General features: G+C 40.5%; 2 protein-coding genes and 1 long non-coding RNA gene across 9 annotated transcripts in view; 1 reads left to right on the forward strand and 2 right to left on the reverse strand.

The window, feature by feature from the left end:
* Nucleotides 1–24,881, reverse strand: part of LOC108588354 (uncharacterized) — a 160,536-nt gene extending 135,655 nt beyond the window's left edge. For all 7 annotated transcript variants that reach the window (XR_013527565.1, XR_013527564.1, XR_013527563.1 and 4 more), the window contains exon 1: nucleotides 1,638–24,881. This is a non-coding gene — a long non-coding RNA (uncharacterized LOC108588354). The remainder of the gene's footprint in view (nucleotides 1–1,637) is intronic.
* Nucleotides 13,792–20,535, forward strand: ASB14 (ankyrin repeat and SOCS box containing 14). The gene is given in 8 exon segments (XM_017964986.4): nucleotides 13,792–14,029; nucleotides 16,964–17,132; nucleotides 17,910–18,362; nucleotides 18,364–18,448; nucleotides 18,900–18,995; nucleotides 18,997–19,072; nucleotides 20,359–20,380; nucleotides 20,382–20,535. Coding segments are annotated over 8 exon segments (1,179 nt in total). The 5' UTR covers nucleotides 13,792–13,905.
* Nucleotides 23,837–27,752, reverse strand: part of APPL1 (adaptor protein, phosphotyrosine interacting with PH domain and leucine zipper 1) — a 46,845-nt gene continuing 42,929 nt past the window's right edge. Inside the window, exon 22 of the mRNA XM_002758469.7 lies at nucleotides 23,837–27,674. Coding sequence (XP_002758515.1) covers nucleotides 27,528–27,674 — 147 coding nt within the window. The 3' untranslated portion in view covers nucleotides 23,837–27,527. The remainder of the gene's footprint in view (nucleotides 27,675–27,752) is intronic.

A 27,752-nucleotide genomic window follows, 5' to 3' on the forward strand; every position in this document is an offset into this window, starting at 1 on the left:
GGAAGAGAAAGAGACAATGTGAACACGTGCCGGTCTCCCTAAGAGAAATGTAAATGTATATGGCTATCTCCCTTGCTCCTCATCAGCAATATGATTTTTTTACAGACACCTACCCTTCATTTGCTGATACACTGGCAGCAACCTGTTTAAATCAGGAGTGTGAATGCTACACTGCATGTCAGGGTGGAAAACAGCGATGATCTTCCATAGGGCTGAGAAGATGAAAAACACTAAATTCTGTTCAATTTATTAATAAACAGAGAACAGTATTTTCTTCAAATACACAATTAATTTCACTACCAATACTTTATTCACAGGATACACATTATAACTGCTGTTAAAGATAGGTGGGCATGACCGCAATAAGAGATTTCAACAGAAGGCAGAATTATTTATTTTTTTCTATTTAATTATTTTGTATTTGACACTCATTCCACATAAGTTTATTTAAAAGAGTAAAGCGCAAGGCATCCTGTACCCTAATGTCAGGTTTCCAGCTTGCTGCTAGGAAAAGCAGTCTGGATAAGAGAGAACCTGTATTATAAATGAAATCCCCCAAGACTGAACAACATGTGCACATTCCAGCTAAGGACAGTGAACCAGTATCCCTTGTAAAGTGCAGACACTTACTTCTAGGTTAAGCACGCTACAAACAATTGTAAGCGAAATTTCCAAAGTCAACTACCTTTAGTTTGGGGCTAGAACAATCACCTAACTACCTCCCACACCCGGCATCAACGACTTCCTTAAATCTTATGCTGAATTCTCCCAACAAAATACTTCCAAGCTTTCTTTGATGAATAAAAATGGCGCTGCTTTTCCAGTCACATTATTGTTGATTTCTCAGTAATCCTTAGGTCCTTTAACCATCAAACTCAATTGGCCTCATTTAAATGCCACCCTTCCCTGAACACTGCCAAGTGCTTTTTTGAGGGTTGGGCCAAGAGGTAAGGGTGGCTGCTTCTATCTACAAGCCTGCAACTTTCTCAGCTAGAATCCTGGGGATAACTCCCTCTCACTTTTCTTCATAACCTCAGCATTCCCGGAAACTGTTGCCTCTGTCTCCCTTAAACCACACTACAATGTAAACTCTCCCCAAAGTGCAGTAGCACTTAAGCTTCTCTGTGCCCCTCGCACCCATTGACGCCATCTCTAATGCACCGTTCACACCTAGACCCACGCCTCAGCCTTTCCGGGGGTCGTTCAGAGCACCCGCCGGGCAGGCACCACCACGCCGGCCTCCCCGCAGCACAGCCTTCCACTCCGTCTACATCCCAGCCTGTGCACCCGAAGGGACCGAACGGCTGAGTCCCAGCCCCGCTGCGGCAGAGGGCAGGGACCAGCACGCACACCCTCAAGTCTACATGAAGACCCTCCCCGGGGCTGTCGCCGGCACCGACGCGACCACCCCGGGCCTGGGCGGTGGATGGGAGTCTGGGGCGCACGCCGCGGAGGCAGGGAGGAGACCGGCGGGAGCGAGAGGTCACCGGGACAGGCTTGTCTTCCCCTCCCTTCCAGCAGGGGCAGGCCCCAGTCCCCACCCCTATCCCAGGACCCCGGTCTGGCGGCACCACCGCCGCAAAGGGCGGCGAGGGCGCGTGCCCGACGCCTGGGTGCCTCGCGGTACCTGAACCCACCTGGTCTAGTGGCAGCTGCACCGCATCGCGGAGGGGCCGTGGCAGGGTGGAGTCCGTGGTACTGGCGGTGCCGGAGGACGACGGAAAGGCTTAAACGAGGGACTGCTCTCTACTTTGCGTCCAGCCGCCGCCCGCGCTCACTGCCAGTGACCGCTCCCCCGCCTCCGACTTCCAGCAACTCCCAAAGCCGGTTCCCCACCTTGCGCACCGCAGGCGCCGACGGCCGCCCACGGCACAATCGCGGCGCGTAACCCTGAGGCGGCAGCCAATCAGAGAGCGTCGGCCGCACAGCTCCCCTCCCTCGTGCCGAGGTGATGGGAGAAGGGAGGAGGCTCGCGCGAAGGCTGTAGCCCTGAGGGCACCTCGCGGGCGGAGTGGGATGCCTTTCCGGGGTGAAACTTTAGAAGGGCGTCTTTGCCCCCTTACCCCTCCCTTTGTTCTCCCTGGAATGTCACGGCCATCCACCTCTCTCTAGGAAGGACAGCAGGCAACCTAGGAGTGGGCACTGCCCCCACCCCCAAAAAGGAGGGAAGTGAGGGACATCTCAAGCACTGCTGGGGACATTGGGGACCAAGCTTGGGCCTGGGAGGAGGGGGATGGTGAACCAAACCTAGCTGAAAAGCCCCTTTGTCTTCGAAACTGCTGTATAAAAGCCCAAAGTTGAGAACAATCCGGTGGTCTGACCCTTTCAGTCCCCCTCCAGCTGCACCTGGGCCTTCCAGGCGGAGCGAGGTGTTCCTGGGTTGGACGCCTGTGGTCTCAGGGAGACCGACTTACCTTTGTTGCGTTAAAGTTTAGTTCTTTGGTCGCCAGCGGATCTTATTGAACGTCCTGCCTTCCTCCTCAAAGAGGTGGGTTCTAAGCATCCCTTCACCTCCTGAGCACAGTCACCCTCAGACTTTTGAATTCAGCGTGTCCACATACCTTCTGGGTGTTGAGGGAGGGTCATATATATGTGTAATTCATTTGCCCCAAACTTCATAAAAGTAATCCATTTGAGCTCTTTGAAAATGCAACATGAAGCCGGGCGCGGTGGCTCAAGCCTGTAATCCCAGCACTTTGGGAGGCTGAGGCGGGTGGATCACGAGGTCAAGAGATCGAGACCATCCTGGTCAAGGTGAAACCCCGTCTCTACTAAAAATACAAAAATTAGCTAGGCATGGTGGTGCACGCCTGTAGTCCCAGCTACTCAGGAGGCTGAGGCAGGAGAATTGCTTGAACCCAGGAGGCAGAGGTTGCAGTGAGCCGAGATCGTGCCATTGCTCTCCAGTCTGGGTAACAACAGCGAAACTCTGTCTCAAAAAAAAAGAAGGAAAGAAAATGTAACATCAACTTTCGTTCAGCAGACTTTTAGAAGAGGAACGCCACAGGAGGGTTCCTAATTCCCCTTGGGAGCTCAAGACTTAAGGGTTTGACAGTTTGTGATTCAGGTAAAAATAGTGTTTTCTGGTAGTTTAACCAAATGTTTTAATACTTTTGGTAGAATACTCAATAATCCTCACCATATACACCATCTTTCAAATAAAATGAGGCACGGAAAAGTTATGTAATTTGCCCAAGAACACACAACTAAGTAGATTGGAATCCAAGTAACCTACCTCCAGAGCTGACCTTGCCACTAGACCTTTGTCTTCCTCACACCTAAACCCATTCCAGAAATTCCCATCAGCTACCATTTGCTTTATGACTAGTCCCGGATCTTGAACAACAGGACAGCGCAGATAAGAAAAATACACCCACTTTGGTAAATCGGTCCGTGGGCTTTAGTTTCTTTGAAAAGGAGGCAGTTGAACTAACCAATGCAATCCCTTTCTGCCTAAAATCGAGTGGTCAATGTAATCTTAGTTTGCTAGATTCTCAACTGAAACTGAATAGAGGATGGAAGGAAGAATAAGAAAAACACCTGGACCTTCCGTCAACCTGGGGAAGTGTTCCAGTGGGAATTGTAATCAATTAGAGAGCAACCTATTGAGTTAGCTTCTTATTAAAGAATATTAATCCAAAAATATAGATTTCTCTATTAATACAGTATTAGAAAAAAAGATTTTTTCGTTTTCTTCACTTTGGAAACGTGCAGAGGAAGCATACAGCTGGCAGAGCATACAAACTGAAGGAAAAATTGAAATACCATTTTAAACCATTAAAGGTGTGTTGGCCAGGCGTGGTGGCTCAAGCCTGTAATCCCAGCAGTTTGGGAGGCCGAGGTGGATGGATCACGAGGTCAAGAGATCAAGACCATCCTGGTCAACATGGTGAAACCCTGTCTCTACTAAAAATACAAAAATTAGCTGGGCATGGTGGTGCGCTCCTGTAGTCCCAGCTACTCGGGAGGCTGAGGCAGGAGAATTGCTTGAACCCGGAAGTCGGAGGTTGCAGTGAGCTGAGATTGTGCCATTGCACTCCAGTCTGGGTAACAACAGCAAAACTCCGTCTCAAAAAAAAAAAAAAAAAACAGTGTCTAATGCACTCGACATTTATTTAAGATCACTTATGTGCTAATAATGAGACATTCAACACAGTGCCCAATTCCCTATATTTAAACTTAACTGTTGAACAAGAGTGAATGGAGTTTCACTCTTGTTACCCAGGCTGGAGTGCAATGGCGCGATCTCGGCTCACCGCAACCTCTGCCTCCTGGGTTCAGGCAATTCTCCTGCCTCAGCCTCCCGAGTAGCTGGGATTACAGGCACGCACCACCGTGCCCAGCTAATTTTTTGTATTTTTAGTGGAGACGGGGTTTCACCATGTTGACCAGGATGGTCTCAATCTCTCGTCATCCACCCGCCTCGGCCTCCCAAAGTGCTGGGATTACAAGCTTGAGACACCGCGCCGGGACAAATGCATGTTCTTAAAGGAAAGAAGTCAACCTGAAAAGCGTACTTACTTGTGTGATTCTGGAACAGGCTAAATTATGGCATCAGTAAAAGGACCAGTGGTTGTCAGGGGTTAGCTGGGAGGGAGGGATGAACAGGTGAAACACAGAGGATTTTTAGGGCCATGAAACCACTCTGCATGATGCTGTAATGGTGGATAGACATCATTGTACTTGTTCAAACCTATAGAATTACACGCAAAGTGAACCCGAATGTAAATGATGGAATCTGGTGACAAGGATGTCTACTAAGCCTCATTGATTGTCACAAATGCTGTGCTTTGTGGAGGATGTTGATGGTGGGGAGGCTGTGTGAGGGGAGGAGGTAACAGGAGCTCAATTAATTTTAACTCTCCACTTAATTTTACTTTTCTAAAAAAGTCTATTTAGAAGAAAAAAATGCATTTAAAAAGTTGCTGATTTATGACAAGTGTGCTTTCTTGATCGATTCCAGATATTTCTTCAAAGGCAACTGAGAAATAAGTGAAAGCTGAAAAATCTCTCTAGGACCCCACTTCAGTGAACCATTTAGTGAACAAAAAACAGAGGTCAAGGGTAAAATTCAGATCCCAAGAAAGGACTAGAAGAAGCATCCCAGCAAGAAGGCTCAGGGGTGCAGCTACCAGCCAGTATCCCTGAAGGTATCCCTATGGAAGAGTTGCAAATTGAATTCTGAGTGCAACGGTATTTGAAACTGTCCAACATCGAGGGAAAGAAAGACAAGAGACAACTTCACAGCTGAGGACATGGAAGCCCTGAGACATCAAAGGTCGCATGAAGCTGGTGTTGGAGGCAGACCCTGGAGGAGCTAGGGGGAACAAGCAGGAGACAGCAGGTTCAGACTGACTCCTGGGTGGCCTGGAGGGACCTGGGTGCTCTTCAAGAACCTCCCTCTTTTTATGAGACTGGTGTGTTAGGGGTGTCCTGTGTAAACAAACTGTGAGGGCACTGGGAACTCTGGGATCAGGGCCAGCTTCCCATAGCCATTACCTAGTAGGGCAGCTCTGGGGTCTTCCCTAGCACCTTCTGTTGAGGATTGGTCTGAGCCCATCCACCACGGCCACTCCTGGTGCCTGGAATTCACCCCAGGGGTATGTTCTTTTTTTTCTTTCTTTCTTTTTTCCTTTCCTTTTTGCTTTCTTTCTCTATTTTTGTCATAAGTCTCAGTCTTTTTAAGATATGATTGGCATATAAAAAGTTGTACTTGTTAGTCCTGTTGCTGCTTCTCCAGCACTGTCTTTTCCCATGGAAGAGTTTTTCAAAATGAGCTGACTCACTGTATAAATGCATGCACCAACCCCATGCCATCCATATAAAGAACACTGTGACCACACTGCCTTTCAATTGCCTTCTGCTGCAGATCCAGCTTTCAGCATTTTCTTGCTCTGTGGTTCTGCAGGAGACATAACCAGAGTTCCTGGTGGCAGAGAGTTGGCCAGAACAGAGGAAGGCAGGAGGTAGGTTAGTCTTGGGAGAAAGTGATCAGTTGCCAGACTGATTAGAAATTGGATCTTACATTAGGTTTGACCCAAGAATTGAGATTCACAGGAAAATCTCTGCAGACCATTTTCTGCTGTGAAGTCTGAGATGAAATGAAGATTACTGGACAAAGAAAATTGGAAAATGCCTGATAAAGCAGCCCATTTCAAAGGTGCAGAGTTCGGAGATCCCTAGAAACCAGATGATGAAAAGCATGGCTCCTCAGGCAAGGCGCTTCCTCCATAGCTGCTGTGGCCCTGGCTGGCTGTCATTGATTACCTGAGGAGACTGCAGTGACCTCACACCCCTCCTCAACACCAGTGTGACTGCACCCAGACTCCCACAACTTCAGACTTGGATTGGGGGTTGGGAGAGGTTAGGGTAACAGGGAAGAAGACACATGGCCTGTTCTTGAACATAGAATGTGAACTCTGTAACACAGACTCTCTCTCATAAGGCCCTTTCCAGCTCAAACAGCAAGGCTCAGACAGCTTGCTCTTGTGCCGGACAGACAGCCTTCTCTCTGAAGACTGGAGAAAGGGCTCCAGTGAGATTTACTGTGAGGTACTGGTTCAAGTAACTGTGAAAGCAGTAAAGTCCCTCAGCCTGGCATCTGCAAGGTGAAGAACCAGGAAAGCCCATGGCTTCGTTCAAAGGCCTGAGAGCTGGAAAGTCAAGGGCAAGAGAAAACTGGTGTTCCAGCCCCATTTTTGGGCAGAGAGGGAATTCAATCTTCCTCCACCTTTTGCTCTCTTCTGGCCTGCAGAAGATTGGACAAGGCCAGCCCATGATCTTCACTCAGTCCACTGATTCAAACGTTCATCTTCTCCAGAAACATCCTCATAGACACACCCAGAAATCATGCTTTAATAGCCATCTGAGCATCTCATGGCCCAGTGAAGTCGACATATAAAATTATCACATAAGAAAACACCTTCAAATTCAGGCTGTTTTTGAATGCCTAAGTATAATGTTCTAAAATGCATGTGCCTATGAGGCATTAGAATGAATACATCCTTGTTTAATTTCCATAATAGAATATGTAAAGTAATATTTTGTCTTAAATATGTCTTTAACATAAATATAGCTGTTATGTTCCATCATTTCATAGTATTTTGTGGTTTCAATTCAGTCCAACCTAATGTAAGTATAAAAAGTATATTGAAAAGTTACAGGAAAGGAAAACTAAGACAGGTGCCGCCTTGACTTGAAAGAGTTTACAAATTAGGAAGAAATACATGTGCACAGAAGGCCTTGATACAGACAATGCTTGTCAGAGTATTCTAAGGAAGGTCTTTCCAAAACAGCTCTCATTATGAAAAATGTCCAAGGTCTCCACATTGTCTGCAAGAGAAGACCTAACCCCATAGACCTTTGCCATCAGAATTCATTTTCCCTCTTCATCTTCTGTTTCCTCCTAACCTACATTCAGGACACTTTAGCATTTAGTCATACCTACCCACTCACAGATTTCTCAAAAATCATGTTCTCCCATGTGCCCTTGTGTGTTTAACGTGATTTCTTCTTCTTTTTTTTTTTTTTTTGAGATGGAGTTTTGCTCTTGTTACCCAGGCTGGAGTGCAATGGCATGATCTCGGCTCACCACAACCTCTGCCTCCTGGGTTCAGGCAATTCTCCCACCTCAGCCTCCTGAGTAGCTGGGATTACAGGCACGTGCCACCATGCCCAGCTGATTTTTTGTATTTTTAGTAGAGACGGGGTTTCACCATGTTGACCAGGATGGTCTCGATCTCTTGACCTCGTGATCCACCCGCCTCAGACTCCCAAAGTGCTGGGATTACAGGCGTGAGCCATCGTGCCCGGCCCGTGATTTCTTTACCCTAGAATTCTTGTTTTCTTTTCTACCCTGAGCATTCATCAAAACTTATTTAAATGTCAACTCCCTGCTCAGCATCCCCCACTTCTCCAGGCAGGGTTTGTCTTTTACTCTCTGGCACTTCATGGACACACTGTGTGTACCTATTATAGATTTTCAATACAAAATTATAATGATTCATTTACTCATCTGCTTTGCTTGACTGAGAAATCCTCAGGTCCGGCCTCCCTACTTACCTGAAGTTCCCTGAAGAGCCTGGGTGCACCCTAAAGATGTGAGGTGAAAGAGTGGAGTGAGTGCACAGGTGAAGGGGCCTCAGGAGCAGCCTTGCCCTCTTTGATATTACAAGTAAGATTTCTCCCTAAGATATTACAAATAATATCACAAAGTGTTCAAATATACTCTACATCGGCTACGACATTAGGAGTAATATCTCTTTAAAATATACACCCATATCAACCCGACGGTGATATTCGGAGTAATATCACTTTAAAATGTACACCCACATCAACCACCCGCCATAGGGTGAGTAATATCACCCGGGTTCCCCCTGAATATTATGAACCATATCACAGAGGAGTGGCCATACCCGTGACTCGAAGTATCTCTCCCTAAGATGTAAATAATATCACAGGGTGTACACAAATACTTTACACATACTTTGATATTACGAGTAATGACATGCTGAATATCACAAACAAGATAAAAACGTGTTGAAACATACTCTACAACTAAGATATTAGGAGTAATATCTCTTTAAAATATAGAAAAACCATACCCATGCAACGTTGATATTAGGCGACATATCTCTTTAAAGTATACACCCAGAGCAAGCCGCCGCCAGAGGGCAATATCCCTCCAGCCCCCCGTGGATATTATGAACCCTCTGGCTAAGGGGCTGTGCCCACAACCCCGTCAGAAGGGGAGTAATATCCCTCTGGCCCCCCTGGATATTATGAACCTGCTGGCTAGGGGGCTATACACACAGCCCCCACCAGAGGGCGACTAATATCACTGCGGCCCCCATTGTACACTACAAACTCTCTGGCTAGGGGGCTGTGTTAACAGCCCCTGCCACAGGCGAGTAGCAGCACCCCGGCCCCCTCCCCCAGCTGCTACATATCGGCTATTTAGAAAAATTGAAGTAATATGATACTGGGAACCATATCATAGAAAGAAAATAATGTTAATTTTATTTTTATATTGGGCACAATAACACTAATTCTAATTACACCTCTGCAATATTGACAAAAATATCATCTTCGCCCCTATACACATTAGAATTGAAATCACAGGGGGGTTTCACTCCTTGCAATATTTAATTCAATATAATTATTTTTTCTGTGGACATTAGTTACCGTATCAGAGCGTGGTGTACACCTCTTGCCATATTGAGAGTATTACCATATGGCAGTAACATCATCCTCTCCTTCCCTGGATATTAGGAACAATATCACAGGACGGGTGTACTGCCTCAGTCACATTGTAAGTAATATCTCTCATTCCCTAGATATAAGGAACAACATCACTGGGGGTTTGTGCACTTCCTGAGATATTTGGAGTAATATCCTCTCCGTTTTTGGATACTAGAAATAATATTACAGTGGTGGTGTACACTTCCTGCCATATTCAGTGTATAATCATCCCCTCTCCCCAGGATATTAGGAACTATACCACAGAAGCATTCCAATATCACCACCTGTGATATTGGAACAATCACAGAGTGTACACTTGCCTTCACAATGAGCGTAATACCTACTTAGGACATGACGGATAATGTAACAAAATGTCCACACATGGGTGTATACCCTCTTTGATATTAGAAGTAATTTTTATCTAATACACTAAAAATAATATCCCAGAATATACTCATAAACTGTACATTTATTGGGATACAACAAAAAATGTATATAACTGTACCATACATACATTTACTATGATGTACTTATGTGTACACAATACATATGTACAATAAATGTAAATAATGTGTACAACATGGACATTTATATGTATATAATGTATACACATACACATGTACATAATGTGTACAATATGTACATTTATTGTAATATCACAATGATATAATCAAAATAACATAATCACATTATATATAATACATATCACGGTAAATGTACATATTGTACACATTATGTATATATGTACTATATGCACACATGTAAATATGTGTGTACATATATGAACACATTGTGTAGATATGTACCATCTGTACACGAGTACATAATATGCACAATATGTACACGTGTACAATATGTACACACATGGGTGTATAAACACTTTAATAGGAGTAATTTTTATTGAATATACTAAAAATAACATCCCAGAATGTACTCAAAATGTGTATATTTACTGGTATATTGCAATAAATGTACATAATATCTACAATATGTACATTTACTGTGATGTCCATATGTGTACACAATACATATGTAGATGAAATGTACATAATCTGTAAAATATGTAAATTTATATTTATATAATGTGTACAGAATACGTAGGTACATAACACATACAATATGTACATTTATTGAAATAGTGATATCATATATATAATCAAAATAACATACGTAATCACAATGTATGTATAATACATATCACAAGAAATGTACCTATGTACACATTATGTACATATACAGTTATTGTGATAACACCATATGTCCACGTGTACATGTGTATATATAGGTGCACATTATGTAAATTATGTACACATGTAGAAATAGGTGAAAACTACGTACATATGCACAGTATTTAGCAGCCCCCCAGCCCGCCCTAGCTGCTAGGGACCCCTAGCTAAGGAGCTGTGTCCACAGCCCCTGCCAGAGGCCCCTGGCCCACCCTGGCTGCTAGAGACCAGCTATTTTAAAAATGTGGTGTAATATGATACTGGGAACCATATCATAGGGAGATGATAATGTTATTCTGGGTTTTTTAAACATTAGGCACAATAACACTAGCTCTAGTTACACCTCTGTGATATTGACAAAAATGTCATCCTCACCTCACCCTCCTTGACATTAGAATTGAAAGCACAGGGAAGGGTTTCACCCTTGCAATGTTTAATTCGATATAGTTGTTTTTTTTTTTAATGGACATTAGTGACCATATCAGAGCATGGTGTACACCTCTTGCCATATTCAGAGTATTTCCATATGGGCAGGAACATCCTCTCCTTCCCTGGATATTAGGAACAATATCACAGGACCGGCATACAGCTCCAGTCACATTGTGAGTAATATCATCTGTAATTCCCTAGTTATTAGGAACAATATCCCTGGGGGCTTGTGCACTTCCTGAGATATTTGGAGTAATATCCTCTCCGTTTTTGGATATTAGAAACAATACTAGGCCGGGCGCGGTGGCTCATGCCTATAATCCCAGCACTTTGGGAGGCCAAGGCAGGTGAATCATGAGGTCAAGAGATCGAGACCATCCTGGTCAACAAGGTGAAACCCCATCTCTACTAAAAATACAAAAATTAGCTGGGCATGGTGGCACGCGCCTGTAGTCCCAGCTACTCGGGAGGCTGAGGCAGGAGAATTGCTTGAACCCAGGAGGCGGAGGTTGTGGTGAGCCGAGATTGTGCCATTGCATTCCAGCCTGTGCAACAAGAGCAATACCATCTCAAAAAAAAAGAAATACTACAGTGGTGGTGTACACTTCCTGCGATATTCAGGGTATAATCATCCCCTGTCCCCAGGATATTAGGAACTACATCACAGAAGCATTGTACATTGCCTGTGATATTGGAACAGAGTGTACACTTGCTTTCACAATGAGAGTAATACCTACTTAGGATATGATGGATAATATCACAAAATGTACACACATGGGTGTATACCTACTTTGATATTGGAAGTAATTTTTATCTAATATACTAAAAATAATATCCCAGAATATACTCATAATGTGTACACTTATTGGGATATTACAATAAATGTATATAATATGTACCACATGTACATTTACTGTGATGTACATATGTGTACACAATACAGATGTACAATAAATGTACATAATCTGTACAATATGTACACTTATATGTACATAATATGTACACAATAGGTATGTACATAGTGTGTACAATATGTACATATATTGTAATATCACAATGATATCATGTAATCACAACAGCATATATAATCACAATACATATGTAATACATATCAAAATAAATGTACATATCATATACATTATGTACATATACATTTATTGTGATATTACAATATGTACACATGTACATCATGTACAGATGTACAATATATACACATGTACATAAGTGTGCACAGTATGTAGATATGTACAAGTACACATGTACATATATGTACACATTGTGTAGATATGTACCATCTGTACACGAGTGCATAATATGCACAATATGTACACATGTAAAATATGTACACACATGGGTGCATATCCACTTTGATAACAGGAGTAATTTCCATCTAATATACTAAAAATAATATCCCAGAATGTACTCATAATGTGTACATTTATTGGCATATTGCAATAAATGTATATAATAGGTACAATATGTACCTTGATATTTATATAATGTGTACACAATGCGTAGGTACATAATGTGTACAATATGTACATTTCTTGAAATATCAGTGATATATATATAATCACAATAACATATAATCACAATATATATATAATGCATATCACAATAAAAGTACATATTGTACACATTAGGTACATATGTATTGTGTACATATTATGTACATATATTATTGTGATAACACCATATGTACATGAGTACAAATATGTGCACATTATTAAATTATGTAGACATGTAGAAATAGGTGAAAACTATGTACCTATGCACAGCACGCTAGCCCACAGCCCCCACCAGAGGGCCCGTAGCAGCCCCCAGGCCCACCCTGGCTGTGAGCACAGTCCCCTAGCCAGGGGGTCCCTAGCAGCCAGGGTGAGCCTTGCCAGTAATTCTATACTTTGAGAGGCTGAGGCAGGAAGATTGCTTGAACCCAGGAGTTTGATACCAGCCTGGGCAACATAGCAAGACTGCATCTCTACAGAAATTTTTAAAGAAATTAGCCAGGCATGGTGGCACATGCCTGTAGACCCAGCTTCTTGGGAGGCTAAGGCAGGAGGATCGCCTGAGCCCAGGAGTTCAAGGCTGGAGGGAGCTATGATTGTACCACTGCACTTCAGCCTGGATGACAGAATGAGACTCTAAATATATATATCTAAATATATATATCTAAATATATATATATATATATATATCACACACACACACACACACACACACACACACACACACACACACAGAGTCTTCCCAAGCCTTTTATTGGTATTTTTTAAACTACAAAATCATTTTCTTTACAAAACCTTAAGGGGCTTTCTGCACAACAAACTTTGGTGTGTTGCCAAAGTGTGCTATGCAGAAATGATAGGCAAAACTATCATTTTCTATGGCCTCAACCACTCCCACCAGACATGCATATTTAAATTATGTTTTGGTCATTCATTTTCTGGGGTAGGTTCTGTTGCTTTTTAAATTTTTTATTTTTGGCACGTTTCAGAGGCTGGGCTGTCTTGTTTTTTCTTAAAGCAGTTACAAACATTTCCAGGACTGTACTGAATACTTAAGTTCCCATTTCCTTGAAAAAATAAAGGTAAGTGAAAAATTTAGAATTGTGTTTCAACCACATAAGCAGACAATAATTGTCCACATAGGCAGACAATGAATAATTACTCATGGATTACAGAAAAACAAATAGTCCGTTGATGTAAAAAAACACTCTCAATATTATTTGACAGAGGTCTTACTTCACAATCTGTTTCCTAAACACAGAATGCTGGGGTCTGGGAGTCAGCGGGAAGAACTTGAGAAAGCCTGAAGGACACTTGCAGATATGCTACTCTGCTCTTAACTTCCTGTTGAACACACCCAGCTCACTTCTCATTTCCCAGCTGTGCTATGTGACTCCTATGACACAGCTGCCTTGCTGATCAACTATGGAGCAGATGTCAATCTGCGTTGTGCCAACGAGAGGACAGCTCTCCATGAAGCAGCCAAACTGGGCAGAGAGGACATGGTGAAGCTTCTGCTTGTTTCTGGGGCACACCCTGACCCATGGAGCATGTATGGATTCACTCCTCTTGCTCTTGCTGCCCAAAGTGGACACACTGAAATCATGGAAATGTTACTGCGGAAAGGCAAGATCTTCTGTTAGGGTCAGCACAATAACGGTACCAGGATCCAGGTGTTCTCCTCTTAATGGAGAGCTTCAAAATAATAAAAGCTAACATTTTATTTATGCCTAATATAAATGTTTGATAAAAATTACAGGTTAATAGTGATTACTGAGACTAATATAAAGACTAAATTTTTTTATTAGGTATGACATAATTTCCCCAAAGTGGATGCAGGTTACTTTTACTTACTCCTTCACTGTGCTAAGAGGGTGGTGGTTTTTTAACTTTTTTGTGTTGTTGTCCTTTTCTAGAATCATAAAGCCAAAGACCCTGCAACATCCTCTACACATTACCTTTGCCTAAGCCTAAATCATGAGGCAGTTTAATCAGTTTCCAAATGGCTTTAGATATTAAGAAATTCTTCCCGATTTCTTCTCTTTGGGTCTCAGTTCTTCACTCTAGTAACAAGCCAAACACCAAGAGAAGGGGAAAGCAGCTTCAATTTATTGGGTACTGTCTAAGCAAGAAGGACTAAACCACCCATGTTGCCTCATAACCCTTTAAAAACTCTGTGAGGTGGGTATTATCCTCATTTTGTACTTGAGGAAACTGTAGGTCAGTGATGGTGCCAGTTGCAGGACTTCCCTTCAAACATGCTCCCACCCATCCTCAGCTCTGTAGCTGTGGCCTTTTGAATCCTGACTTAACTGGCAGGGACCCTTGGCTCAGAGAACTTTGGCCTTCACTGTCTTCGAGGAGAGCTCCATTGGTGATACTGTTAGATGAAGCAAGGTACGATCAATTAAAGCTTTTTTTCAAAGCAAACTTTTATCAAGATTTTTTAAAGTCTTAATAATAGGATTATCTTCTTTATTCTCCTCCCTATGTCTAGAAGTCTTATTTGTTCTTTAACCATAAATGGTCCTGGTCTCCAGTATTCTAGATGGCAGAGACTCCTATGTTAAGAACAGCCTTGTGCTTTCTTTCTTTTTGAGACAGAGTCTTGCTCTGTTGCCCAGGCTGGCATGCAACGGTGCGATCTTGGCTCACTGCAACCTCCTCCTCCTGGGTTCAAGCAATTCTCCTGCTTCAGCCTCCTGAGTAGCTGGTACTACAGGCACATGCCACCACACCCAGCTAATTTTTTGTATTTTTAGTAAAGACAGGGTTTCACCGTGTTAGCCAGGATGGTCTCAATTTCCTGACCTTGTGATTCACCTGCCTCGGCCTCCCAAAGTGTTGGGATTACAGGCGTGAGCCACTGCACCCAACCTTTGCTTTTCAGACATATCTAAATCTTGCCTGTGGTATACAGGAGAGGCTAGGTTCTAATCAATGGCCATAAGACATTTTAAGTAAGATGTTTTAAATTATCAATATAAGAAATGTCTAAAGTCATTAGCTGGACTAACAAAAGAATGGGATATTTCATCTTTGAGGAAAGAGTAACCTTTTGTATAGATCATTGATTAAAATACAGAGAAAGAGGAGAGGCAACAGATGTTAAAGCTTTTACCCTGCAAAGAAACCAGCATCAACTGACCTCAGTGAGTGAGCATTTCCTTTAAGTGACTCCCTTACACAGTAATTTGCACCAAGTGACATAGATAGTGAATGACAGAGCCAGAATTTCAAGGTACATCTGATTCCAAATCACATTACCACCCTGCAAATCATGTTACCACTCTAGCAAATCACATTGCTAGAGTGGCAATATGGCGTCACAGATATAAGCCCTGGGTCTAGAATACCTGTGTATAAATCCTGACTATCTTGCTTACTAGCTGTGTATCTTTGGGGAAGTCTCTTAAACTCAATGAGTTTCTACATCTTTAAAATGAGTCTGTTAGCACCCACTGCTGAGCATTGTTGTGAAGTTTAAAAATTATTATACACATGAAGGAACCAGGACATAGTGGGCACTCAATAAACAGGCTTATCAGACTTCTTAAGGCAGCCACTGTACCCTGATGACTCTTATGGAGTCTGTGTTAAAGTCACTACACCTTTTTTTATATGAGCTTCAGAATGCTCTCCTCAACTTTTAAATGCTACTCTTTCTTCAGAGCCCATTTTATTGAGAAGCCTTATACAACTGACCCAAACTGTTTTCTCCTTCATCTCCCAGTTCCCCTCACAACCCCAGCCCTAGATCTTCTAGAAGACCTTTTGCCTGCACCTGTACGCTTATTGTTCACACAACTCACAAAACACTTAGTGTACAGGGTTTAGGTTAAGCATTCTTAGTCTGAAATCAAAATCTGAAACTTTTTGAGCACCAACATGATGCTCAAAAGAAATTCCTACTGGAGCATTTCAGATTTCGAATTTCTGGATTTGACTTCTAAGTATAATGCAAATATATATTATTTTTCCCTGAACTCTGAAACACTTCTGGTCCCAAGCATTTTGGATAAAGGATAATTGGTACCAATAACTGTACTACAACGTATCTCTTTGGCTATTCACAGTTCCTAACTTCAATTTAAAACAATTACAATGTCTCTTACTATGGTCTGCTACGAACAAGCTAAAACAGAACAAATGCCCTTTTTCACCAAAAGGGTATCATTAGATGGAATGGTGTTACAGTTCAATAGATTTGTTAGTACCATCCTATATGTGTGTTATGAGTTAAGTGGCTTTTATAGGCTGATCTAGAAATAAAAGCAACTTTTATACAGTATTTCTACTGGAATTTTCAAGTTCCAAACAAACAAACATCAAATTACTTCAAAAACCAACCTATTTACAGCTTAGAAACTGCCATTTTTTTCTTCCCCAACTAGTTTATAAGCTGCTTGAGAGCAGGAGGTATATATTTTCTTTGATTCTTGGTGCTTTGCTGAAGTCCATACTCACTAATTGCTTTTTGGTGATGGTAATATATTTTTTAAATTGCTTAAATACAGTGGAAAACAATTTTTGCATTAACAAGAGTCTTTCTCCTATTAGAAGCTAATGCTCATGGTCAGGCCTCTGATTGTTCTTCCATCTTACTTGAAGCAAGTGGAGGAAATCCAGATGCTGTGGTTCTCTTACTGGAGTATGGAACTGATGCCAACATCCCTAAGAATTCAGGCCACCTGCCCATCCATGTGGCAGCTCACAGGGGCCACTTACTGTAAGTTCAATTACATTATTATAAATAATAAAAATAGCTATCTTTTATTTTGAGCTGCTTCTAAAAACTCTATTGTCTTTATCACTGATCCCAAAACCTAAACATACCTTTTAAAGATGAGAAACTCGGATGGGTGCGGTGGCTCACACCTGTAATCGCAGCACTTTGGGAGGCCGAGGCGGGTGGATCACGAGGTCAAGAGATCGAGACCATCCTGGTCAACATGGTGAACCCCGTTTCTATTAAAAGTACAAAAAATTAGCTGGGCATGGTGGCGCGTGCCTGTAATTCCAGCTACTCAGGAGGCTGAGGCAGGAGAGAATTGCCTGAACCCAGGATGTGGAGGTTGCCGTGAGCCGAGATCGCGCCATTGCACTCCAGCCTGGGTAACAAGAGCAAAACTCCGTCTCAAAAAAAAAAAAAAAAAAAGAGAAACTCTTTTCAACTAGGAAGAGCTAGAAATGGCTTTACCAGGCATCCTCTGAAGCCACCAAAGAGATATAAAACTTTTTTCTCAGCTACTTAGGCAATATGGGAAGCCTCAGGTCTCTGGGCTAATTCTGAGTTTTATAGCCTGACAGTAATTCCATTCAGTTTTACTTGGTATCGGAGCTTCTGGATAAAGAAATTATGCTTTTATTTTTGGTTGGGGGTTCTAAATGTGCCATCTGAATATTGATACTATCTAGTATTAATCTAAAACGATAATAAACAAGTTAGTGCTACATCTTAAAAACAATGTTGAAATCCTTTTGAAATTTTGAAATTCTTTTTCAGAGCTCTAAAGATTCCAGTTACAGATCTCGCTGCCATGAAGCAAAAAAGTGGCATCAGTCCAGTTCACTGCGCAGCAGCAGGAGCACATGCTCAGTGCCTGGAGCTCCTAATCCAAGCTGGATTTGATGTGAACGTCATGTTGTATCGGAGAATTCGCAAACACTACGATGACCACAGGAAGTCAGCTTTGTAATATGCTGTATCAAACAGTGACCTCTCTTCAGTCAAGCTGCTTCTGGGTGCTGGAGCTCTGCCTAATCAAGACCCGGTTAACTGCCTCCAGATAGCCCTCAGGATGGGCAACTACGAGCTGATCAGTCTGCTGCTAAGGCATGGGGCCAATGTCCATTACTTCTGCAGAGTTAACCCTTTACATTTCCCATCGGCACTGCAATACATACTGAAAGATGAAGTCATGCTCAGGATGCTGCTGAACTACGGATATGACACAGTGATGTTTTGATTGCCTTCATGGGGACAAAGTCCATCCTTCCTATACTTCTGAAGGCTGGACGTCTACAGTTATCAAAGATACTAAGGTAAGTCCACAGTATTGGCTATATTCCCTTACAGTCATTATTTGTGGCCCTGGAACTATAGCAATATATAGACTACATCCATTCTCTCCAGAAGCTGGTTGAAAAGATCCTAGTATATAATAAATGATATGATAAAATAATAATGATAAAAACAAACACAATAGTAGAAAGATGTAAAAGAAACAGAAAGAGTACAGAGATAAAAGTGATTTAACTCTGCCTAGCAATGTGACGAAGTTTCACAAGTGAAGCAACTGATTAAATGATTTCCTTTGATGACTTTTCTGATGAAAAATTAATCAGAATAAGTACAGTTGGCTACTATTATCCCTCCGTTTTTGAGCCATTTTTCCCTCTTGGCTTTCATCACACCACATCTCCTTTGACTACTATGCTAAACCATTGATGAATGTTTCTCATTGACTTTTATAATTCTGACTCTTTCCCTCAGTTCTGTGAAATAATAACTTTGTCATGGCTGCAACATCCCTCTGGAAAGGTTGTTCGAGTGATGCTTGATTATGTTGATCAAGTTCGGATCTGTTCAAAAGTTGAAAGCTGTGCTCCAAAAACAGGGGATCTGGTCAGAAATACATTTTATCTTTTTTTTTTTTTTGAGACGGAGTTTCGCTCTTGTTACCCAGGCTACAGTGCAATGGCGCAATCCCGGCTCACAGCAACCTCCACCTCCTGGGTTCAGGCAATTCTCCTGCCTCAGCCTCCTGAGGAGCTGGGATTACAGGCACGCGCCACCGTGCCCAGCTAATTTTTTGTATTTTTAGTAGAGACGGGGTTTCACCATGTTGACCAGGATGGTCTCGATCTCTTGACCTCGTGATCCACCCACCTCAGCCTCCCAAAGTGCTGGGATTACAGGCGTGAGCCACCGCCCCCGGCCCTAGGAATACATTTTATCTTAAGTGAGTATCCTTGTAGAAGACTTTTTACAAAAATACTAATTGTATTCTTATTTGGTTGTTTTAGAATTAGAATACCCTTCTCTTCCAGTTAAATGCTGGACTTAAACCAGAAAAATACTGTTCCTATCTTTAAAAATGTTACTATTACTAACTACACTTAATTTGTATTTATTACCTTTTCCAAGGAGATAAAATCTGTTAGATAACTACTTATATAGCTAACCATGGCTACCAAAGAACGCTATGACACAGGAATGAAAAGCTATGATATGGCAATAAAAGCAAGGATGAGAAAAAGCTAAGAGCTACATCTGTAGAGGGTATCAAATGACCTTCTTCAAACCAAATTCTTTCAAAGTAGCACGTAAGACAAATTAATAATTTATTTCAGATTATTTACCCTTGGGTGGTAATCTTCAATTTCTAGCCTGTCCCTGGGGGGGCTAAAACATGCAGATTTTTTGGAGACAGAGTCTCACTGTGTCAACCAGGCTGGAGTGCAGTGGCACAATCACAGCTCACTGCAACCTCTGCCTCCTGGGTTCAAATGATTCTCCTGCCTCAGCCTCCTGAGTAGCTGGCATTATAGGCATGCGGGCATCACATCCAGCTAATTTTTGTATTTTTAGTAGAGATGGGGTCTCACCACGTTGGCCAAGCTGGTCTCAAACTCCTGACCTCAAGTCATCCACCCGCCTTGGCCTCCCAGAGTGCTGGAATTACAGGCATGAGCCACCACACCTGGCCACATGCAGATTTAAGAACTTTAGATCTCACAGGCCAGATCTACAATGGATGCCAGTGTTTGGACTCTAATTTGACATGGCACTGGATAAGGATTGCAATGTGAAATGAAAAATTGTTTCCCTATTGACTTTGCCATTTAATCACAGCAAATAAAATGCTCTCAAATACATTTGCTAACAAAACCCTAAGATACTAAAAAATAAGTGATTTTTTTTCTTTGGATAATGTGCCTTTTCCTTTTAGCAAACCCTCGCTCCCTAAAACACTTGTCGCCTAAAGATCCGGAAGTGCATGGGACGTTTACATTTGTGCTGCCCTGTCTTCGTGTCATTTCTTCCATTACCCAATCGTCTAAAAGCATATGTCCTTTACGAAGAATACGACCTTTATGGACAAGGAATTTTTACAGGAACCTGGTAATCAAACCATTCTAATGGAAAAGGTATAATTCTGCAGCTGTATTCCTTAAAATTTGACTTATGTATGATTCATATTTTTTGCTTCATACTTATGTATGATTCATATTTTTTTACCCGCCAACTAAAATCTCAATGCAGTCTAAGTCTTTTAAAAAGTACTTCTGCTGGCATTTCTCCCCATGCTATCTCTAGGTGAAGGGGAGGAAGGCAGCAAATCACACTGCCACAATCTTGCATGTTCATTACATGTACCCCAATACCTAAAATGCAATTTTTAAAAAGTACCTCTGTGTAGGAGGCTGAGGCAGGAGGACTGCTTGGGCAGCAATGGGAGGTCAAGGCGGCAGTGAGCTGTGATCACACCACTGCACTCCAGCCTGGGTGACCAGAGCAAGACATCTCTAAAAGAAAATTTTCTTAAAAAGTAGCTTTGAACATAGCCTCTCAACATATAAATGACTAGTATTCTCAAGGCAGTTAAAAAAAATAAAACCCAAATAGTAAAAATTTCAATTAACTGAAATATACTAGCTCTAATTCTGTACTGATCTTATATTAAGTGCACAAATCCAGTGTCTACATGCTCAAAATAATAGATGGCACTTCTGACAAGTCAAGATAACTCATTACAGTATCTTTTTTATCGAGTATATATATAATAGTCTTCCTTATCTTCTGAGGATATGTTCCGAGACCCTCAGTGGATGCCTGAAAAAGGGGATAGTACAGATCCCTATACATACTATGTTTTTTCCTATATATACTATGTTTGTTCCTATACAGCTACTGTCGTTGAACAATGTTTCAGTCATCAGTGGACCACATATGTGATGGTGGTCCCATAAGATTATAATACTGTATTTTTACCATACCTTTTCTATGTTTATATACATACTTACCATATGTTATAATTGCCTATTCAGAACAGTAACATGCTGTACATATTTGTAGCCCAGGAGCAATAGGCTGTAAACCACATGGCCTAGATGTGTAGTACACCGTCCCACCTAGATTTGTATAAGTGGCTCTATGATGTTTGCACAATGACAAAAATCACCTAACAACACATCTCTCAGTAGGTATCCCCATCTTTAAGCCAGTTGTGAAGTGACATACGACTGTACACGCATGCCCTACAGTGCTAATACACTGGACAGATGGATGATTCAGGTCCCAGGCAGGACAAGGTGGGATGGTGAGAAACTCCATCATGTTACTCAGAATGGTGTGCAATTTAAAACTCATAAATTATTTATCTCTGAAATTTTCTTTTTAATACTTTTTTTTTTTTTAAGATGGAGTCTTGCTCTGTCACCCAGGCTTGAGTGCCAATCTCAGCTCACTGCAATCTCTGCCTCCTGGGTTCAAGTGATTCTCCTGCCTCTGCCTCCTGAGTAGCTGGTATTACAGGTATGTGCCACCATGCCTGGCTAATTTTTGTATTTTTAGTAGAGATGGGGGTGTCGCCATGTTGGCCAGGCTGGTCTCGAATGCCAGACCTCAGGTGATCCACCCACCTCAGCCTCCCAAAGTGCTAGAATTACGGGTGTGAGCAACCACACCTGGCCTCCTTTTAATAGTTTTGGACCATGAGTAACTGAAACCACAAAAAGGGAAACCATGAATAAGGAGACCTACTGTACATCACAGTGATTGAACTAAATATATACTGACCCTAGTACATGACTTAGCAGTTGCTGTTCTTGTGTAAAAGTCCCAATACCAGCTTAGTGTCTATTACAGTTTCTTTGTAAAGTCAAGTACAGAGATAGGGTAATTCAGCTAATTGAAACAGAACCCTCAATTCAAATTTCATTATTAATGAGAAACATGTGTCCCTTCTTTCCACAAAACCCTGGCTATGGCTGATCATTTACTGGTTAATGTGATCACTGGAATTGGGATTACAAGTGTTTTCAAATGAATGACGGCTTATGGTTTCTGTATTGAACCAAGCCTGAAAATGAATATGAAGGGGCTCACTGATGGCAGATTTTTATTTCTATATATTTCATACTGCATGTAAGCATAGGTTTCTTTTTCTGAGAAACCTATTGCCCAAGCTGGAGTGCAGTGGCGAAATCTTGGCTCACTGCAACCTCTGCCTCCTGGGTTCCTGCGATTCTCATGTCTCAGCCTCTGAAGCAGCTGGAATTACAAGTGTGTGTCACCATACCCAGCTAATTTTTATATTTTTAGTAGAGATGGGGTTTCACTATGTTGGTCACGCTGTCTCAAACTCCTGACCTCAAGTGATTTGCCTGCCTTGGCCTCCCAAAGTGCTGGGATTACAGGCATGAGCCACTGTGCCAGACCTGCATGTAAGTATACATTTCTATGTGTGGAAAGTGAGGAAAGAAATGAAAAAGACATTCATTCCACCATACTTGAGCCACATTTAGAAGCCATATCAACAGGGATAACAGGTAAAATGATAACGTCCATTTTCACTACAGCCCAGTCAGCTATAGCCTTGATGTTTACATGTCTAGTCTTGGTACTTTTTAAAAGAATTAGATAATCCATTTTATCTAATTATAATTAGGGATTAGATAAAATTAGATAGAATCCATTAGAATTAGGGAAACTGAAGCTATATAATTTTTTCTGGTGTAGGGATAAATGGCTATGTAGACTATTTCAGTAAGCACAGACTTTAAATTATTTTTATAGGTTTTTTACATTAAAAAATTTATATAGCTGATATGAAGTTATTTTTTAAAATCAAGCTGATAACTGATTACATATCTTTCAATATAGAAATATATTTACACTATACATGCACTTATATCAGATAAATTATATAATTCTAAAGTTAATTTCATCTAGCTCCTGTACCTTCTAAAGGTGTATATAAATTTCTGTGAAATTCAAAATGAAACATTAAATCCCAGAAGTAAAGAACTAATTCCCATAAGAAACTAGAGAGAGCACATGGGACGAATATGCATTAGTATTAAAAATTCTAGATCCAAACTATACTGGTATGCACAATAATCTGCCCCTTTAAATTAGAGGAATTTCTGTGAGTAGGACCCAACAGTAGCAAGTATACATCAATTAACGAAGTCTTTTTCCTTTGCTAAAAGAAGTCACCAGTGATGGATTAGTTTGCTTCTGTAACAAACTTTTCCTAATAAAGTGACAACTTTTTTTTTCATTTTAGCTGCTCTGGAATTGTAGTTGGGCTAGATGTATAATTTACAATGTTGTAACAGATTAAGATGTCCAACTGTTTTACAAATATCTGAAATTACTTTGAGAAAGTTCAGAGTATCAAATATCTCATACAAAAAACACTGTACGAAAATCATGGACTTTATTATACATTAAAAAATCTTCTAACAACTTTTTTCCTGAAGCCTTGTCAGTAAATACCTATTGTGACAAAATGAAAAAATAAGTTCTCCATCCCACATGTATACCATGATCACAAAAAGCTGAGTTCTTCAAATCCAATTCTAAAGTGAAACATTGCATGATTTTAAATTGTACACTGCATGATTAAGAGTGTCAGTGAAATAAAAATTAACCAATTCACTTACATTACAAAATCATCAAATAAACAAAGCAATTTTGCACATTAGTTACAACTTAATCCCCAGTCTCATATTAACTGAAGTAAATTTCATATGAGTGAAGCCACAGAGATTGGTTAAAAAGTATAATATAGTTCCAGTTTCAAATCTTTATGTATTACTAATTAACATAGAAAAACGAAATCTCATGGGAGAAGAGTAAACCAAACTTGCTAAAAATAAAGCGTTGCTTGCTACAATTGGTATGTTTAAATATTTAAAATACAATCTGAATGCTAAGAGGTTGAAAACCAACATTAATATTTTCATTTTATTCAGGTGGCAGGTTTTACAATATACTAGCTCTTAGGATCTCTCAGCATTGATAATAGGATTCAAATTTTAAATACTATGGTTCCTAAATATAATGCAAAGTTAACTCAGATGCCTTTACCATATAGGATTTTGTCATCCCTAGAATGCCCCTAGATTGTGGAGCCTGAGGATTCTTTTGAAAATAATCACTGCAGATGTGGCAAAAACTAGGGTAGCTTTAGGGACTCTGGTTTGTTTGGTTTTTTTTTGAGATAATGGAGTCTCACTCTGTCACCCAGGCTAGTGCAATGCCATGATCTTGTCTCACTACAACCTCCGCCTCCCTGGTTCAAGCAATTCTCTGTCTCAGCCTCTGGAGTAGTTGGGATTACATGCCCGGCTAATTTTTTGTATTTTTAGTAGAGACAGGGTTTCACCATCTTGGCCAGGCTGGTCTTGAACTCCTGACCTCATGATCCACCTGCCTCAGCCTCCCAAAGTGCTAGGATTACAGGTGTGCACCTCTGTGCTTGGCCAGGACTCTATTTAAGGTAACAGCTTTATTCTCTTAGCAAGTTTTCAAAATTTTTAAAGGTATAAGGAATAACTGGTTTCCTAACTACTGACTTCATTGCAATAGTTACAAATGTACTGTTCATTTAAGTAACAGAATGCATCATAGAAGTAGGCAGGCTTAATATCTTTTCTTTTAAAAAAGCAGTTTTGGTGATTTCTAAAAACATTAACTCAGTGTGAGAAAAGATATGCAAAATCTAATCCAATTACTTTCCAAGCATCTCAAGATCTAGAAGGGATTTCAAAGGAGGATAATAATCAGCTTTACCACTAGGCAGAAATCCATGGGCAGCCTTTAAATAACAAAAAGCTTATTAAAACAAATACTTAAATCTTTGCAGTAATGGAATAGTTCATATCATTCAATAGTAAGTAATGGAACAGAAGTTGAATCATCTAAAATTGTTAAACCCATTCATAACTTCTATTTAGCATTGGAATGCACTTTGTTCTACCTATGGACATGGGTGCATTATTGTAGAAATTCCTGTGAACATGACTTAAAACGAACTACAGGTCTGTCCAGCATCCCTAAGTCTGCCAGTGCCCTTAACTTTAGCCTACACTATGACCCAGGGTGCTAACAAAGGGCAGCACTTGCTACCATGCAAAGCACCAGCTTAGTAAAGCTGCCTCCTACTGATGACCACCTTCCGTGTAGAGTAACAGACTTCATCTGAACTAAGCGAAGTGACAATTTATAGTACTTAATGGAACAGAAAGCTCTAGTCTCCAAAGGTCTTAAACACAGGACTTGCCATGAAAGTGCTGGCAATAGAAGAAATTCCAACTTCAACAAAAGAACTGATACACTACTGTGAAAGCATTCCCTTTGGTAAGCACAAAATAAACTTTTTATCAAAAAGTACTTCATAAATTTCTACTTTTTTACTGTATGTTTTGGTAACATAAGGTGTCAGTAAATAAACATTACACCCATTTGGCACATGGATCAAAGGACTATCATGAGCCTATATATCATCTATCCTATTCCTATAGAAAACAATGTACATTTACAGTATGAAACAACCGAGTTATATTTTGAGACCTAAAACAGATGCCATTTCTAATGCAGAACTAAGAAGAAAAACTGTATATCAAAGGAAAAAAAAGGGGGTTTCCTTCCCCTTGTAAAATTATTAGTCTTAGTGGCTAACCTCTTGAAAAATTTGTAAATGTGTGACTATGTAAAATATTTTACACACTATATTGTGTATATATGTGTGTGTATATATACTTTTTCACGTGAAACACATGAAAACATAATTTCTATTAGCAATGTTAAAAATGTGTTTACAGAAAAATTATGGTTTAACATAGACAGTAGAAATTAAGGTTTAACATAGACAGTAGGTTTAACATAGGCAACAGGGAAAAGTTATTTTAACCTTGGCACCAGGTTAAATCCTTCCTTGGTCAACTTCTCTTATACTATCCTAGGCATTCAGTTCCTTTTCAATCTTTCTGGACCTTTTACTCATTTGAAGAGTAGACATATTTACAATAATTAGTGTAAATTATTCTATTCTCATACATTAGTTATTTGTCTTTGTGGATATAAAGTGGTAATTCCATACTTTATCAAAACATGGGATTATGAAAATACTGGGACTATAAGTCTGAAATTTATAAGATTACATTTTCTAAACTAAACTCTGGTAATTTTTACTTTAAGCATGAAATGTAACTGTTACAGAACTTCTTTTGAAATGTCACTTGACTTTCAGTAAAAACTATTTCACACAATGCAGAAAATACAATGTATCACTCCATAGCAATGTCTTTACTTGTCATTCCTAATCTAAAATATATGTGAACAACAAAAATCTTTTAATAAATTCCAATATCTTATTTTTAACCACCACTGCTCTGCAGCAGTAATTGAAGTTCCAACCTGAGAACTAAGAATATGATAATAAAATGCCAAGGGGGTCTATCAATCTTCAACTGAAGACACTTAAGCTTCTTTCTACTGGCATCAGGTGCAGTACCTTAGAGAAATGTGAGCAATCCCAGAAAGTGCCCTGAGATCAACAGTACCACCTACCACAATTTGAAACCTTAAGTGTAAAATCTAATTATTTTATAAAAGTTCTATTGCACATTAATATTGTTAAAATATTTGCAAACTTGTAGAATTCTCTGTATAAAGGGCTTTAAACTTTTTCAGCTAAATGCTTCCTCATTGCCAGCAAAATTTTCCTAATGAAAGAAAAGGACCATAACCATGAATGTCTAAGCCTGAAGAATAAATGATTTTTCATAGCCAATTACAATGCAAGATTCAAAAGTTCACAATTTGAAGGAAAAAATTCTTGAGCAATTTCTCAGCAGTCTACTTCAGGGAGATGAGCAGGTTTCCTTTAGATGTTAATGCATAGTACATTATGTTTAAGGTGGGGAAAAAAGATCAATGCAAACCTAAGTCATCAAGTTCAATCCATTTTTTTTTTAAATGTAGCTACAACAAATAAGCAAATATAAAGCTTAGTTTCCTCCTTGATATTTCCACATAGTTGTTACCTTGTGCCATTTCACCACAGAAACTGTCAAATTCCAAAGGGGAAGATCAAAAAGTGTAAGTTTATGCTTCTGACTCTCTCTTCTTTCCTTCTTCTCCCAAATCACTCTCTTCTGACTGGCTACTGCTAAGGACAACAAACTGCCCCTCACTACTGGCTTGGTTTGGTCTACTGGAAGCAGCTATCAACCGACTTTGTTCTTCCAAGTCCTAGTGAAAAAGACAAAAAAAAAACTAAGTTACTTGCCTGCAGTCAAATGGAAAATTATGCAGTTAAGATACATTCTT

Source organism: Callithrix jacchus, chromosome 15 (assembly GCF_049354715.1).
Source record: "Callithrix jacchus isolate 240 chromosome 15, calJac240_pri, whole genome shotgun sequence".
In the NCBI taxonomy this organism is placed as follows: domain Eukaryota; kingdom Metazoa; phylum Chordata; class Mammalia; order Primates; family Cebidae; genus Callithrix; species Callithrix jacchus.